The sequence below is a fragment of the Podarcis muralis genome, chromosome 4 (genome assembly GCF_964188315.1).
Source record: "Podarcis muralis chromosome 4, rPodMur119.hap1.1, whole genome shotgun sequence".
NCBI lineage: Eukaryota > Metazoa > Chordata > Lepidosauria > Squamata > Lacertidae > Podarcis > Podarcis muralis.
Window position 1 is genome coordinate 67,464,781 of NC_135658.1, and position 16,220 is coordinate 67,481,000.

The following is a 16,220-nucleotide window of genomic DNA, read 5'->3' on the forward strand; positions in this document are numbered from 1 at the left end:
GATACCAGCTCCACCCAAGGAAGAAAGGGGAGAAAGATACGTCCCTTCCAGAGGTTCTAAAGCTAGGACCTAGATTTCTCAAATAAGTAATTTGAGATCTGATTTTCTGTGCATGTGATTGGAACATAAGGGTTCACATACACAGTTTAAGTCTTCTGCTTTTCATAACTATGCAAGTGTTTCCCATCAACACTGGTAGGTGGTCCTTGATGGAATGCTTCCATGCTGTGTATTCTGGCCCCTTCCGTCAATAACCCACAAGCCTCAATGTAAGCACTGCAATTGCTGTCTCCAACATAGTCTGCCATATTGAGATCTTAAGAAAACAGCTCCTTTGAACTGCATTGCAGAAATTAAAATGTGCCTTCAGCATGTGGTAATCGGAAATAAACAGGTTCTTATACTTCAGGCTACTGGAAAGAAATGGCTAGGTTGTGCTCACAGACAAGACCAACTTCCCTCCACCAACAACCAAAAAATGCACTAATTGTGGATGTATAATGGGTTCTTTTTTCCTTAATTGATTTTCCATCGTAAGAGGAAATTTGGGTTAAATGTATATAAAAAAGTACAGGCTGGCATTTTGATGACAACAGCATCATGTGGACAATGCATTAAACATGTGCGTGGATATCACCAATTCCACAATAAACATCTGCATGGAAGCACCATTTGTTTCTGTGGAAACACATCACACATATACTGTACTTGACCATGTTCTTACTTATGCAAAGACACATTTTCCCAACGAAAAGGAATCTGCCAATCGAAGCATGTCCATTCACTTTGACTGCTTTAGCAGTTTCTTTCTACTATCAGTTACAAGATTTTGACGCTGCTTTAACAAAACCCCAATATTTAGTGCAGCCCCAAACTTGTAACCATAGAGTGATTATGGGGGGGGCGTCTTCTATGCTGTTTAGACCAACCCCCATTTTCTCACACTATACTTTTAATTGGCTAGGTCTTAATGGTTTTAGCTGCTGTTTCATTCTCTGAGTCAATATTGCATGGGGTTTTTTGCTGTTCTGTTTTATTGCTGGAAATACTTATATTGAAAGGAATTAAACAAATGTATTAAATAAATATTTTTTTTATTTCATTTTAATCCACTTTGAAATCACAACACCCATTCCAGCATATGATCTTCCAAGGAACTGCAGTAAGACTTTTCAATTTAATCACATTAAAAGCCACTTTGCTCCATCACCCATTTTTATGAATGTTTTAAATAATAGGTAAAGATGCCTGTGTAGTGATATCTATAAGATCTGGACCACACTTCTGTTTAATAACTTGCATGCTCCATTGGCCTCCCCATAAAATTAATCAATGAACCATATAAAATGAGCTACTTTTTTCCTAATTGTACAGAACACAGCATTCCTTTGCCTGCCAGGGTTTTGGGTTTTTTTGTTTTTGCTTCTTATACACTATGAAGCTAACATCTGGTTAAGAATCGTGCACTTTCACTATCTATGATCATTATTTCCAGTTTCCCCCGAGTGCTCAGCTCAGCAGTGATAATTTTCGGAACATAATGGAATAACCTTGTAAATATCAATCTCAAAGATGGCTTGCTCTTTCCCTGGCACTCTCGATAATCTGAATTGATATTATGATATGGCGCACACACACAATGATAGAACATAATAGCTGAAAAATGTAATTGGAAATCACACATTCAGGTGTAGAAACTTCAGGACTATTATCACCCACAGTGTGAACAATTATCTCAAAAGGTAAAATAAAATGAAATATGTTCTGACTATCAAAGCAAACATAACAATTTGTGTGTGTAACAGCATGTGAACGATTTCTCCCCATGTGGTCTAAAATAATAAAAGGTGAATCAGTGACCCCAGCCTAGCAGCATCATTTAGACATCCATCTTAGCCACTTACTGGAATTTTTGCCTTTACTTGAAAGGCCATAAGATCAAACAGTAGATTTTTTTTCTATATTAATTGGAGAATCTGTGCCAGCTGGTTTGAACTGGTTTGGTACCATAATTTAGCACATTAGCTTGTCAACATTTCAACTGAGAGTTGTTAGGGGTTCATAATTCTCAGAGTTCCCTAGGAAGAGGGACTGACTGTTAATGCACTCTGAATATTGTAGCTCTATGAGGGAAATAGGTGCGGTTTCCTAATAACTCTCTTCACCCTTAAGAAACCAGAGTTCCCAGGATTCTTTGGAGGAAGCCATCATGCCTGTTTAAAATGGTATGACGCTGGGTCACATTGTGACGTGCAGATGGGTCTTCCTAGTTTGCTTTGTATTTCTCAGTCTGACAGTGGTGCACCAAATACCCCATTTATGATATTACTGTTATATTCTGCCTTTCCTCGAAGGTTGTCCGTGGTTCTCCTCTCACCCTTTGTAGCCTCACATCCCGGTGAAGTAGGGTTAGCTCACCCAAGGTAAACTCTATGGGCAAGTGGGGATTATGAATCTCAGTCTCCTCAACTGCCCATCTCCAGTGCTGATAATCTCCAACCACTGCACCCCTTTACAATAGATGCAATTTCTTCAAGGGATACACTTCCCCTAGCTGCTCTCCTGTGCTTTTTTATAACTGAAGTACTGACAAACAGAAATTTAACCAGCACAGATTTTTTCCGAAGCCTAGAGATGGGGGAAGCTGCAGGTGGAGGGAGGACACACTGCTGCACCTGAGGGACCTTTGGCCACACCCACTTCATTAGGTATTTCAACTAAGATCAGGGCCACTGGTCCCATCACATTCTTGGGCTCCATGATCACTGCAGATGGTGACAGCAGTCACAAAATTAAAAGACGCCCGCTTCTTGGGAGAAAAGCAATGACAAACCTAGACAGCATCTTAAAAAGCAGAGACATCACCTTGCTGACAAAGGTCCATATAGTTAAAGCTATGGTTTTCCCAGTAGTGATGTATGGAAGTGAGAGCTGGACCATAGAGAAGGCTGGTGACCGAAGAATTGATGCTTTTGCATTATGGTGCTGGAGGAGACTCTTGAGAGTCCCATGGACTGCAAGAAGATCAAACCTCTCCATTCTTAAGGAAATCAGCCCTGAGTGCTCACTGGAAGGACAGATCCTGAAGCTGAGGCTCCAGTACTTTGGCCACCTCATGAGAAGAGAAGACTCCCTGGAAAAGACCCTGATGTTGGGAAAGATTGAGGGCACAAGGAGAAGGGGACGACAGAAGACGAGATGGTTGGACAGTGTTCTGGAAGCTACCAGCCAGAGTTTGACTAAACTGCGGGAGGCAGTGGAAGACAGGAGTGCCTGGCGTGCTCTGGTCCATGGGGTCACGAAGAGTCGGACACGACTAAACGACTAAACAACAACAACAACACTGAAGGTCGTAGCTCATTGGTGGAGCCTCTGTTGGGCGTGGAGAAGGTCCCAGGTGCCATCTAGAAGCGGAGCTAGATAGGCCAATGGGCCGGCTCAATAGCAGGCGCCTTCTTATCTCCGGGCGCACCTGAGGGCGCACGCGCGCGCACCACTACAAGCGTGTATTCCTTAGAGCTCCAATGGTGTTACTCGAGAGATATCCTTCCCCCAGGAGAGAGAGTTGGGTGCAAGGCGCATGTAGAGAGCCACACAATGCCCGGGAAGCTCCAGGCACCTGACGTCTCCTCGCCCTGCCTTGCTGCCCCCCTCACAAAGGCGTCTGAGGCGAAGAGTTTCCCGCCTCCCGGGCCTGCCGACCCGCGGCGGGGTCTCTTCTCCGAGGCGGCTCCGCGCAGGCCCCGCCCCCTTCGGCCAAGCAGGCGCGAGAGCGCATCCAGGGCGGGAGCGGCGCGCGGAGGAGCAGCAGCAGCTGAGGCGCCCGTTCCGAGAGAGGAGGACGCCGCCGGGAGGAGTTTGCTCGTCTCCTCGCAGCCAGCCGGGGAAAAGCCAGCCTTGAAGGGCAAGCGGGGAAGTCGCCACTGCCGCCGCCAGCCGAGCCACCTGCACGCCTGCCAGACGCCATGGGTAAGAGAAGGGCTGCTTCGGCTCTTGCCTGGAAAACGGCTCCGGGGTTTGAACTGCCTTCCCCTCGACCCCTTCAGGCGGGTGTGAGGGGGGCGGGACCCAAACTTGGGTAATTTTTGCAGCAGAGAGAACCTCAAACTCTTAAGCGCCCCTGCATTTTACCCTCTGGAGAAGCCCCCTTTCCTCTCATTGCAGATACTGGCTGGGATGGGAGAGGCGCTCTGCACATGCTCTTGTGCGCGCGGGTCTTTCTTTGGGGAGGCGGGAGAGAGGTGCTGAGCACTGGGAAGAAGTTGAGATCCTTGGAGATCCTTGGGTCTTCCTCGGGATGCTGAGAGGAGGGAAGGGGAAGCGACGAAATGCAGCCCAGGGAGCCCTGAGATACCAGGAAGAGGCTCCCTCTTCTCCCTTTAACTTTGCAGTAAGGTTAGAGCCCCGCTGGCTACAGATCACCCTGCAGTGGAGTTTTGTCTGCTCTCTTAAAGCTTCTGACCAGACACAAAGCAGTGTGCAGGAGCAAGCTTAAGATGCATGCTTTGTTTTGGTACATGACTTCAAAACTGTAACATGACTTTAAAACTGCAATATTGCCCTGCATATAGTTCATGGACTCTCACACTCTTACTATATCCCTTTTTAAAATGGTAACAAATCAGATCTAATCTGCCTCTGGTGGGTTGGAGTCTGATTTTGGAAAGGGATGGTTAGAGGAAAGGCATGAGCAAACCGTTTCACCTTCTTCAGATCTTGGCTACGGTGTTCGCTTTTTTGAATTAAGTGTGTCCACCCAGCCCAACTGAGAATTTATACGCTATAAGTCATAAGTCCCAGCTTGTGTCTTCGTTTAGGCTTGTATGACTTTAAAGCCTGCTTCATTAAACACAATCAATAGATATACTCTGAAAGTCATGGACCGAGCGGGTGTCCTTGTGGGAAAGGTTTTGCCCGATCTTTGTGCAAATGACAACCCTCCCTTCTTTACATCTCCTTTTACTTTACATATCCCCCGCAAAAGGTATTTAACTGCTTTTAAAGCTCTTTTGAGTTATTGAAATAACGATGCACTGGAGTTCAGTCTTGATGGCTAAAAGTATATGGCAAAGATTTCACTAATGCATTCCAGCTGTAGACTGCTTAAAAAAAAGTCATCTCAGGGATTTATTTTTTGGATGAAGTTGTGAGAATTAAGCACAGTATCAGTTCTTTGTGACACGTGTAATAATTTTGCAGTCAGCATAAATGTACTAATGCACTCCTGAGACACTGCTTTGCTTATGTGGTCATCAAATAAATAGGTATATAGTACATAGCATATGGAAGGTGTGGTGACTGACTTGAATTAATTGCAGGAAGTCCTTATTTAGTGAGGGCCCATTATTGCAGAGGGGTGGGCAGAGGTAGAGAAAGTGTGGCATACTGATCAGGAAGAGTAGGTATAGAAACTAGGTTAGAGATAACACCGAAGTGGCAGGAGAAATAGCCAAGAAAGTTTTTCCCCATTGTGGTAGAGTATATTCACAGTGTATTTTTTATGACCAAAACTTTATAGGTGTCCTAACAGGAATTTATGCAGAAAAAAATATTTATTTAGAGACGGTCTTTAATACTGGCTGCTCAAAAAAGAAAAAAGAAAAAAAGAGGCAAGATCTAGCTAAACATGTACAGAAAAAAAATCAACTGTGAACTCAATTGTGACCAATTTTAAAGGAATTTCTGGAGTGTGGCAATACTTATAAGAGCAGTAAGTTAAAAAACAAGATGTAAAAACTGAAATCAGAAGGGCTTTTTCAGAGTTCTTGTTTGATTGTGGTTGTCATTGTGTCTTTGCAGATACAATTGAGGGAGGGGACCCTAGTATTCTATTTTGGAATTATAAACTTTAATATGTTCAGGATATCTTGGTTCTCTTAATAATTGGAATAATTGAAATTCAGCACACAGATGAATCTCAGACTAGCTATTGTATAGTTTGCTTACAATAAGCTTTTTTGGTTTGGAAGGTTAAAATGAATTCCTTTGGCTCCTGGGTAGAGCAGAAGTTTTATAAAATGCTGACGCTTCAGATAAAGAAGACCAAGTTGCTCAGTTTTAGACTTTATATGACCCAACGAAAGGTTATCAGAGCAAGACTGCTGTTTATCAGCTCATATCCCTATGTTAGTATCCAGATGTTTGTGCCGTGCATCTGGTTTTAGTTTAAATTATATGTCTATATGGTCTTGGTTGGCCAAAGCGGATGTACAGCATCAAATTAGCTGACATTCTCAAACTGCTTTATGTTTTCCACAATTCCTTATACATTGGGAATGAAGATTAGGCTCCTGAATTGCAGTGCTTACTTAACTTTGAAAGAAGGGAGGAAGGGCAGGCAGAAGAAGAACTGTCCCTTTTAACCTTGACAGATAGGGAGTTCACTCTCCACTCCAATGAAGTTGATGGGGAAAGTGCCATTTATATTAATCTACTTGTGTTGGCCTTGATCCAGATTTGGTTATAGACAATTTAGTGCTTCTGGACGGGTAATGTGTGTGTGGATTTTCGCATATAAAAAAACTTATTCAGCCTGTTCAAACAGGCCTGGATGAGCAGTGTGGATATGGATACATGTATGTATCCAGGTATTGGATACATTTGTTGGGTGCACAGAAGTTTATTTTGCACAAGAGCTCAAACAGACTGGCTTTGTTTGTGTATGTGGGTGCACGCGGTTCATTTCACAATTCCAAAATGATACAATGTACTCCTATTAACTTCTTTTTTTAAAGCACGCTAAGCAGTTTTAAAACTAGTTTCTGCCCATTCATCAAATATGGTTGCAAGCAATCTGTATCGTTTTGCCTCTTTGCAGCAGAAATGGGCCACTAAACATAAACTTGGATACAGGTCTCATCAAGCTGTGTGGTTAAGAGTTGAAAAGCAAAATTAAACATTGAACTCATTGTACAGAAGCGGGTCAGGTCTGCTAAGCAACTGCAACCTATCCAAGGATATGCGCCTCTTAGTCCTAAGATTGAAAGATTGGCAATTGAAATGGTAGCCAAACCATTAAGGTTCCAGAATGATTTTTTTATTGGCATCCTGTGCTATCTACTTAATTGCTTCTACACATGACTTGAAACTGATTAACTGTTATGGAATTTGGTAGGCCATTCTTCTACTAAGATTCAGTAATGCAGTAAAACATTAAGACTTTAAACATTTATTGACTGACTAAATTAAATCACGAGACTAGGGCAGTATTGAAGAATATTGATTAAAATGTGGAAGGGGGAGGAGAGGACCATAAAGAGTACAATCACAATGATAAGCAAGAGTTAGAGAGTGATGTGAAATGTTTCCTGATTATTGATGCCATTTGTTCTGATATTGAATCTTAGATATCTTTGTTTTCAATTTATATGTTTAATATTACTTGTGGTAAAAAAGGATGTTTTTAAAGTATTACAGTGGTACCTCAGGTTACATACGCTTCAAGTTACATACGCTTCAGGTTACAGAGTCCGCTAACCCAGAAATAGTGCTTCAGGTTAAGAACTTTGCTTCAGAATGAGAACAGAAATCGTTCTCCAGCGGCACAGCGGGAGGCCCCATTAGCTAAAGTGGTGCTTCAGGTTAAGAACAGTTTCAAGTTAAGTACGGTCCTCCGGAACAAATTAAGTACTTAACCTGAGGTACCACTGTATTATAACATTGATAAAGGGGGGGAACCTCCCCAGATTAGAAAAATCATTACCAGCCAGTTGGCAATCTCCCTTTCTTGGGCAAGGGTCATATTCAGGTGCTCTTGGAGGAAACAGATTTTCTAGATCTATTTCAATTGGGGGTTAGGCCCTGTTTTGGCACAGAAACTGCTTGGGTTGCCCTGTATGATGACCTCTTTTGTGAGAGAGAGGAGGAAAATGTGTCCCTGTTCATTCTCCTCAACCTCTCAGCGGCTTTCAATGCCATTGACTATGGTATCCTTTTGGAGTGACTCTCCAAGTCTTATTTGGATAGTTGTTTCCAGAAGGTGATGCTTGGGAGTGCTATTTGGCCCCATGGTTCAGTTTTATCCCTCATGCTGTACAGCATCTACATGAAACCATTAGTGGGGTCATTCAGAGTTTTGGAGAATATTGTCAGCAATATGCTGATGACCCATAGCTCTTATTCTCCTTTACATCTGCAGGTGTGGCAGGAAATGTGCTAGACTGAGGTCTAGCCTCAGTAACAGACGGGATGAGAGCCAACAAACTGAAGCTCAATCTAGATAAGACAGAGGCACTTTTAGTGGGCGGTTCCCCAGAACGTGATGGATGGGGGCTTGCCTGTTCTTGATGGGGTTACACACACTCTCTCTGAAGGAACAGGTACTTTTGGATTTTTTGCTGTCACCTAAGGCTCAGGTGGCTTCAGTGGCACAGAGTATCTTCCATCAGCTTCAGATGACGACCCAGTTGCACCCCTATGTGAATAGGGATAGCCTATCTTCTGTTGTATATGCTCTGGTAACTTCTAGGTTAGTTTGCTGCAATTCAAAGTGCTGGTTTTGACCCATAAATCCTTAAATGGCTCAGGACAGCAATATCTCAAGGACTGCCTCTACCCATATGAACCAACCCCGACCCTGTGCTCATCATCTGAGGCTCTCCTTTGTGTGTTCCTTCTCCGTGAGAGTTCTGGAGGTGGCAACATGAGAATGGGCCTTTTCTGTGGTGGCTCCCCATTTGTGGAATGCTCTCCCCAGGGAGGCTCATCTGGCACCTTTGTTACATAACTTTATATGCCAGGCAAAAAACATTCCTCTTCTCCCAGGTTTTTAGCTAATTAAATAAGATATGGACTCTTAAACTGGGGTGGGGGTATGTTTGCATTTCTATTATTTTAACGTGATAACAACAAAGGATAAAAAAGAAGAAACCTGATACGTACTGTATGATCAGTTCTGTAAAGTGTACCATCAGATATTTGGACCTGGAGACTTAGTGTTGTTTTGACAGTTTTAGGCTCGATAAACAGCATTTGGGGACAGTGACCTACTGTGAGGCAAGACTGGAGTCTTGCTTGCAATAGCAAGCATGTGAAGAAGATAAGCAAAAGGACTGTTGTCCAGAGCAGGATTGGAAGCATCCAGAAACAATGTTGCTTTGGCCAGGGCTGTTAAAGCAACAGTCTTGATCTTTGTTTTAAAACAGCAAGTTCTTCTTTTCTCAAAGGCCACTCTAAAACGTTTGTAAATGTTCCATCCTGCCTGAAACTGTTAGCTGCGATCAGAACATTTGTTTATTCTGTACAGCCGTATCGTAAAATATGGGTGGTGGGTAGTGCACAGCTGTAAAACATAAAATACCATTGTAAACAATGCAAATCATTAAAGTGACTTGTTAATCAATTTAGACACCTACTAAGGCCTCTTGGCATGAAAGGGTATTCAAGATACACCTGAAAGCCAAGCGGTTTTGCCTGCCAAATCTCTGCTGAAAGAATGTTCCTTCCGCAGCACAGGACTGGTGGCACTAAATACCCAACTTCCATTGGACTCCAATCAGGCCTCTGTAACACAAGGGCAACTAACAGTGTTCCTCCCGATGGAGCTCTGAATGCGCTTCACCCAGCAGCTAACTTATAGAAGTCACACTCTTTCCAATATTCTTATCTACCTGGGCTATTGACTTGCCCTTCTGGTGCAAAGGGAGTTGGATAGATTTCACTAGGTAAGCTCAGGGAAGTGAGGCATGAGAGGTGGATGAGATACTGTTTTCTAATACCAGTGCTTAGCTGGCGTAATTGATGCCAATAATTAATGAGAACCTGAACAAGCTTTGATCAGTAAACCACATTAAGGAATGAGCAAACTAACAGGAACTGCCCAGTTATGGTAAGTAGTTACTTGATGCCTGATGTTACCAATTGGGGGGGGGGGAAGGACTCTGAACTCTGTCCATCTTTAAACAGGTCCTCAGAATGCAGTTAGAGTTGTGAAGACATTCTCAAAGCACTCTGGATTAGACTAGCCACCTCAACAGGAGCTTCAGTTCCAGACAGGTCCTCACGCTTTTGGTAGCTGTCCAGACACTTGGTTTACCTCTTGATAGATTTTGAATTATTAGGAAATTTCCTAAGTGGCTTATAGACTTAACTACATCAGATGGATTTTCTGACTCTCATGCTTGCTTGTTTGAATACTAGATCAGGCAAGCCACTATACCCTTTTGGGGTTATTGTAGCCTTTGAGTCGCGGGTAGGCAACCCTTTTCAAGTTACTGCATTGCCCAGCAGTTTCCCCCGAACTGCTGCTGAAGGAACATCCAGACTTCAGAGCTGCACCTCGGTTGTTCCCTGTAGACTTTTGCTGTGCCTCCCAGAGGTTTGGATGAAAAGAAGAACTTAGGTATGAATGCCATGCTAAAAGCAAAAAGGACTTGGAAATTTCAAGAGAAGGATGTTTTGTTATATACCTCGTTGGTGTCAATAGATACACTGGCAAACCTGCCTTGTGCATGCAAATACCTTTTGCTGACAGAGGATTGTACAGCACAGCTCCTCCCTCTAAAGCAGGCTTAGGAAGATCTTGTGCCAGAGGAATAGTTGGATCTGGCTGCTTGTTAACTGTCCATGTGTTACTAACTTCCATCCCAACCCCTCCCTTTTCACTCTAAACCCTGTTACATGCCTGAGAAACAATCTTGTAGCCAGATTCCTTGGCGTGAGACCCGACTAAGCTGAATGGGTCTTGAACACTGGGGTTTTCATAAGAGAAGAGGAAATGAGCAGGCCAGTTCCTCCCCCCACTTTTAAAGGACATAGCTGGAGAATACTAAAGAAAAGTTGATTATACAAACATCAGCTCTCTGCATCTCCGTCTCTTCTCGGAAGACTAATGCCACTTTTTGCTTGAGAGAGAAGATGGCACACATTTTTTCAGCAAACTTTTGAAAAGGTAACTTCAAGAAAATCAACTAGATAGACCTTTGGCCACACTGCTACTGTTGAAAAGTAATGTTAGTTACAAACTCCATGAACAGCATACTTTTAACTACCTGCAGTTAGGGCTCCAACGTACGATTTGAACTGGGAAAAGAAAGACAAATCTGTTTGTGTTTAAACTGTGCTTTCTTCTTCTGAACAGCTGGAGGCAAATCCTGAAAGAAAAGCAGCCCTCTTTCTTCCTATTCAACTGTACATTTTGTCCAGGCAGGATTAAAAACCCTTTGTGAGACACAGTAATGGTCAAATTTGATTAGTATTGGTCATTATAGTTGGCTACATTTCAATTGTGGGATCCTTTGGTCCAGTCCACACTTAAATCCTTTCTTTTCATATGCATACTTTCCCCCTGATGAACTTAAAAATATTAATTGCTATCTCTCTTTACCTAAATAAATAATCCATTGTTCTTGAAACTTTATTGTGTTTTTGTTTGTTTGTTTCAGATCTCATTTGAATGATAAACTAAGGGAACCAAGCATTTTTTTTTAAAAAAAAGCCTGTGGTTTTTGTATGTGAACTATCACACAACTGATTCTTTTCTTACAATGTAGTGAGTCATAATACGCTTTTAAAGTTAAGCATGAAAACACACTGGACTGTATTGTTTAAAATATTATGAGAGATCTTGAACTAGCTTTGATCAATGGTTCCTTGAATAAGTTCTCTGTTCAAGTCGGATGACAGAATTTGACACTTTGGATTGTTTTAACTTTAATATATATCATTGCCCTCTTAACTTTGTTAGGTTATTTTGCATGCTTATGTAACAGAAGATCATAGTGAACACTTGTTCTAAAGTACTAAAGAATTCCACACTTTCATTTTTTAACGTTCTTAAACTGAGCCTAAATTCCATTGTGTGCAGTTCATGCATGATATCTAAGTTCACATATCAAGCCAGCACAGTTACATGAGCATCCACACTGTGGGATACCTTTTAAAACTTCAAAGGGATGCACTGTGCTGAACTCACAAATGTGAGGAACGAAGGATAATATCTAATAAATATATCCTCTCCTAACATCTGTTCACATCCTTACACACACCCTTGAAGGTTGTCCCCATCTTGTTCTGAATTCTGAAATCTAATCTAATCTATGCATGGTCAGAACGGGTCACGCAAGGAACTCCCTGCCTAACGCTGGGATCAATGTTGCCCTTTTACTTGCACAGTAATGTAGATAAAGAACAGCGATGGCCAACGTTGTGCCTGTGAGTGCCTGCCTAGGGTGCCAGAGAAAGATCTCAGCAAATCCATGGTACACAAAAGACTGGTGGGTTTTTTTTGCTCCACTCCTGACTCTGAGTTGTGATGCTCCTGCATTAAACTTTTCCACATTGGTCTCGCCTACTCTGAATAGAGATTAGCTGTAAAGTGTTGTGGAGCAGTGAGCAATGCCTTTTCTCCACTGATGTGGGGACAATCCAACACCATGTTGTAATCCCGCCTCTCTTTCAGATGTGGCAGTTATTGTGTTATGCCACAGACCTCATGGCAGCCATTTTGTGACTGGTGCCCATGGCGCGCTCTCAAAATTCCAGATGTGTCCACCGACCGTAAAGGTTGCTGACCCAGATATCAACCTGCTATTGAATAAGACTCAAGAAAGATGACTTTGGTTACTACTCTGACAAAACAGAAAATAAAAGGAAGGATGATGAGGGACACTGTACCACTGAAAAAAATAATAGAGTGTAGAACTGTCTCCACTGCTTAACTTAATGGAGGCTATAGTGTTCAGTCACAGTGGCAATCAGATTGTCTGTAGTCTAGATATCCCAAGCAGTGGTCTTCAATGAAGATTCAACAGAATATAAATTGGAGTTGCTCTAGAGACAAAGAAACATAAATATCTCTCAAACAAAAAAAACAAAAAAAAAACCCAACAGATTCATAAGTTCCTCTTTATTGTGACCTTCAGTAAAGTTTTCATTTATGAATATGTTGGCTTCCTGAGCATGTCCTCATTAGAGGTGACCTGTTCATCCATGGAATTGAATATTATCACCTTCTACCTTTAGTCAGAAAGGTGAAAAACATAAAATTTAATATAAGAGAAAGTGACTTACTGTAGTGCTTCATTAAAATGTGGCAGTTCCCAGTCCTGTGCTTGCCACACATCTACTGAGCAGTGAGGAGATTTGAGCAGGGATCCTCTGCAGTTTCCCCATGCTGGTTTTTCCCTAGCTAAGGACTCCACCACCTGCTCATCAAATGAAGAAAAGCAGATGGGGGGGGGGGTGTTGCAGGCAAGAAGTGGTGGCAGACAAGAAAAGGGTTACACATCTTGTTCCACCAAGTGCAACTCTCCAGCAAGTTCCTCCATTGCTTCCATTTTGCACTCTGATAAATAACAAGAAGGAGAATTCTACAATTGCTTCTGAATTCCACCACATGGGTCTGTTGTATGCAAGGATGAAAGCGTCTTTGTATTTAGGTGTCTCCCTATAACTAAAAGGTATCACTGTCCCAGTGTTCCATCCTCCTAATATCATTGATTTGATCTATATTTGTGTTATTCTTAATAATAATAATAATGGGCGGCACCCAATCAAATATTAAAAACACAATACAGTGGTGCCCCGCAAGATGAATGCCTTGCAAGACGAAAAACCCGCTAGACGAAAGGGTTTTCCGTTTTTGAGTTGCTTCGCAAGACAAATTTCCCTATGGGCCTTGCGATTTTTTTTCGCCCCCCCTTTTTCTAAGCCGCTAATAGCCTTTTAGCTGCTAAGCCTTTAATAGCCACTAAACCGCTAATAGCGCTAATCTGCTAAGCCGCTAATAGGGTTGCTTCGCAAGACGAAAAAACCGCTAGACGAAGAGACTCGCGGAACGGATTATTTTCGTCTTGCGAGGCACCACTGTACAGCATTAAACATTAAATACTTCCCTAATCAGGGCTGCCTTCAGATGTCTTTTAAAAGTAGAATAGTTGCTTATTTCCTTGACATCTGAGGGGAGGGCGTTCCACAGGGCAGGTGCCACTACCAAGAAGGCCCTCTCCCTGGTTCCCGGTAACCCCACTTCTCACAGTGAGGGAACTGCCAGAAGGCCCTCAGAGCTGGACCTCAGTGTCCGGGCTGAACGATGGGGGTGGAGACACTCCTTCAGGTATACAGGTATAGCTCACAACACCAATAAAGCATACAAAATGCATTAGAACAACACATTCATAATGATGATTCAGAATTGGAGAGCAGTACCATAAAAGCTTACAAGGGATGCGGGTGGCTCTGTGGGTTAAACCACAGAGCCTAGGACTTGCCGATCAGAAGGTCGGCAGTTTGAATCCCCTCAACAGGGTAAGCTCCCGTTGCTTGGTCCCTGCTCCTGCCAACCTAGCAGTTCAAAAACACGTCAAAGTGCAAGTAGATAAATAGGTACCGCTCTGGCGGGAAGGTAAACGGCATTTCTGTGCGCTTCTCTGGTTCACCAGAAGCGGCTTAGTCATGCTGGCCACATGACCCGGAAGCTGTATGCCAGCTCCCTCAGCCAATAAAGCGAGATGAGCGCCGCAACCCCAGAGTCGGTCACGAATGGACCTAATGGTCAGGGGTCCCTTTACCTTTACCATAAAAGCTTACATGGCCCAGAGTGTTTTAAACATTAGTTAACCCAGCAGATTATTCTCCAAACAATGCCACATCTCTAAAAGATGGTCAAAACAGCTTAACAATTCCAGACCAGCAGCGTTAAAGAACTTTAGAGAAGCTCACTCAAAACAGGTAAGTTTTTAAACTTTGGGCCAAATGGAGATTGGTGGGGAGGGAGTTCCATAAGCTAGAAGTCACAACTGAGAAGGCCTTGTCTCTTGTGTTTTCCAGCCAATTTGATCTTACAGTGGGCCTATATGCAGGGATTCTCAAACGGATCTTAATGTCAAGGCAGAATGGTCTATATGTGCATGCTTGCAGATCTACCTTTACCAGGCAGTCAATATAGCTGGTAAGAAAGCAGTTCAGAATGTACATCTAGATATGGACGTGTCTCTTCACCAAGTTGCACTCAGTGGAATGTCTATTCACTTGTAACTATGTACCACTAGAGGAACCCACAGTATAAACAACTGAAATAAAAATTTTAAAAGTCTGCAACTGACACTTTCAAAGATACACCCCCTTGCCTGCCCACCTCCTCTGCCCCTCTCTCCAAGTTGCAATTTTGCTTGTTTATCAAAGCAAGTCAGCAAAATGGAATGGAAATCGTGGCACATTCTGATGAAGCATGGATGTACCAGCCTGATGCTATACTGAGGTTATGTTTGTGACCCAACTTTCGGGGGCTACTGTACCCACAGCACAGATGTCTGGAGAGTTCTTGTTGATATTGGAGAGCTTGCTGAAAAAGGGGGAAGAGATTCTGGGGAAATAAATGCAGAGTTTGGTATAATCCTAGCAGTAATCCGCCCCCCCCCCCAATCTTAGATTTCAGCCAGCCGATGTTTATAAGGGGGGTGGGAACTACTTGAATAACCCTCTGCGAAAAAGTTGTCTGTAAACATTGTCTGGAATGCTGATCTGAGGAAATTAAAGCTTTGCTTCCCTGTGATGTTTGACACCTATTAACTTCTGTCTAGCTTGACAAGATGCCAGTAGAAAGGCATCAGTTGTGCACAAATCCATATCTAAATTTTATTCCAAAAGCAGTAATCTGTTTTTAGTCTTTGGGGAGTTGTTCCCTGCTGTGAATAGGAAACAGAGTATGATTCCTACCATATATGATTACTAGATCTTGCAATCAGATACCATAATTATTGCCACATCTTCATATGCATCATTTGTATCTCACATTTTCATTCCATCCTTCCTCCAAACAGCTCACAACAATGCGCATGCATGGAGGTTGCACTTATTCTAACCTCACAAAAATCCTGAAAGCATGTGACTGGCCTAGGTCAACCATTCAGCTTGATGGTAAATAGAGATTTGAACCCAGATTTTCCTAAGCCATGGACACAGTGACTCTTATATTTGTGACAAATTGAAAATAAATATTGGTGGGAACAGCTGCTGATGGAAGCTCTGTTTAGGCAAGTACTACTCTTGTGAATTATCCCCATAAGATATATAACAAAGGGATCTGTGGTTTTAACAGCATTATTCCATGGAGGGAAAAAACACATAAGCACAGCTGGAGCATGGTATTAATCTACACAACACAGGCATATTGAATTCAGAAGAGCAGGCTAGTTTCTGTGTATGTCAAATGGATTTCCTTTAAAACAGTGTACTAATGCAGCTGTCCATTTCAGAGGCAGCAGTACAGAATGTAGGATTCA

At 42.6% G+C, this 16,220-nt stretch overlaps 1 protein-coding gene across 2 annotated transcripts in view; it reads left to right on the plus strand.

The window, feature by feature from the left end:
• The first annotated feature begins 3,624 nt into the window (after positions 1-3,624).
• GPM6B (glycoprotein M6B) overlaps positions 3,625-16,220 on the plus strand; it is a 106,924-nt gene continuing 94,328 nt past the window's right edge. Inside the window, exon 1 of one of the 2 annotated variants that reach the window (XM_028727680.2) lies at positions 3,625-3,969. In XM_028727680.2, coding sequence (XP_028583513.1) covers positions 3,966-3,969 — 4 coding nt within the window. In that variant the 5' untranslated portion in view covers positions 3,625-3,965. The remainder of the gene's footprint in view (positions 3,970-16,220) is intronic. The other variant, XM_028727683.2, reaches the window with a different exon arrangement.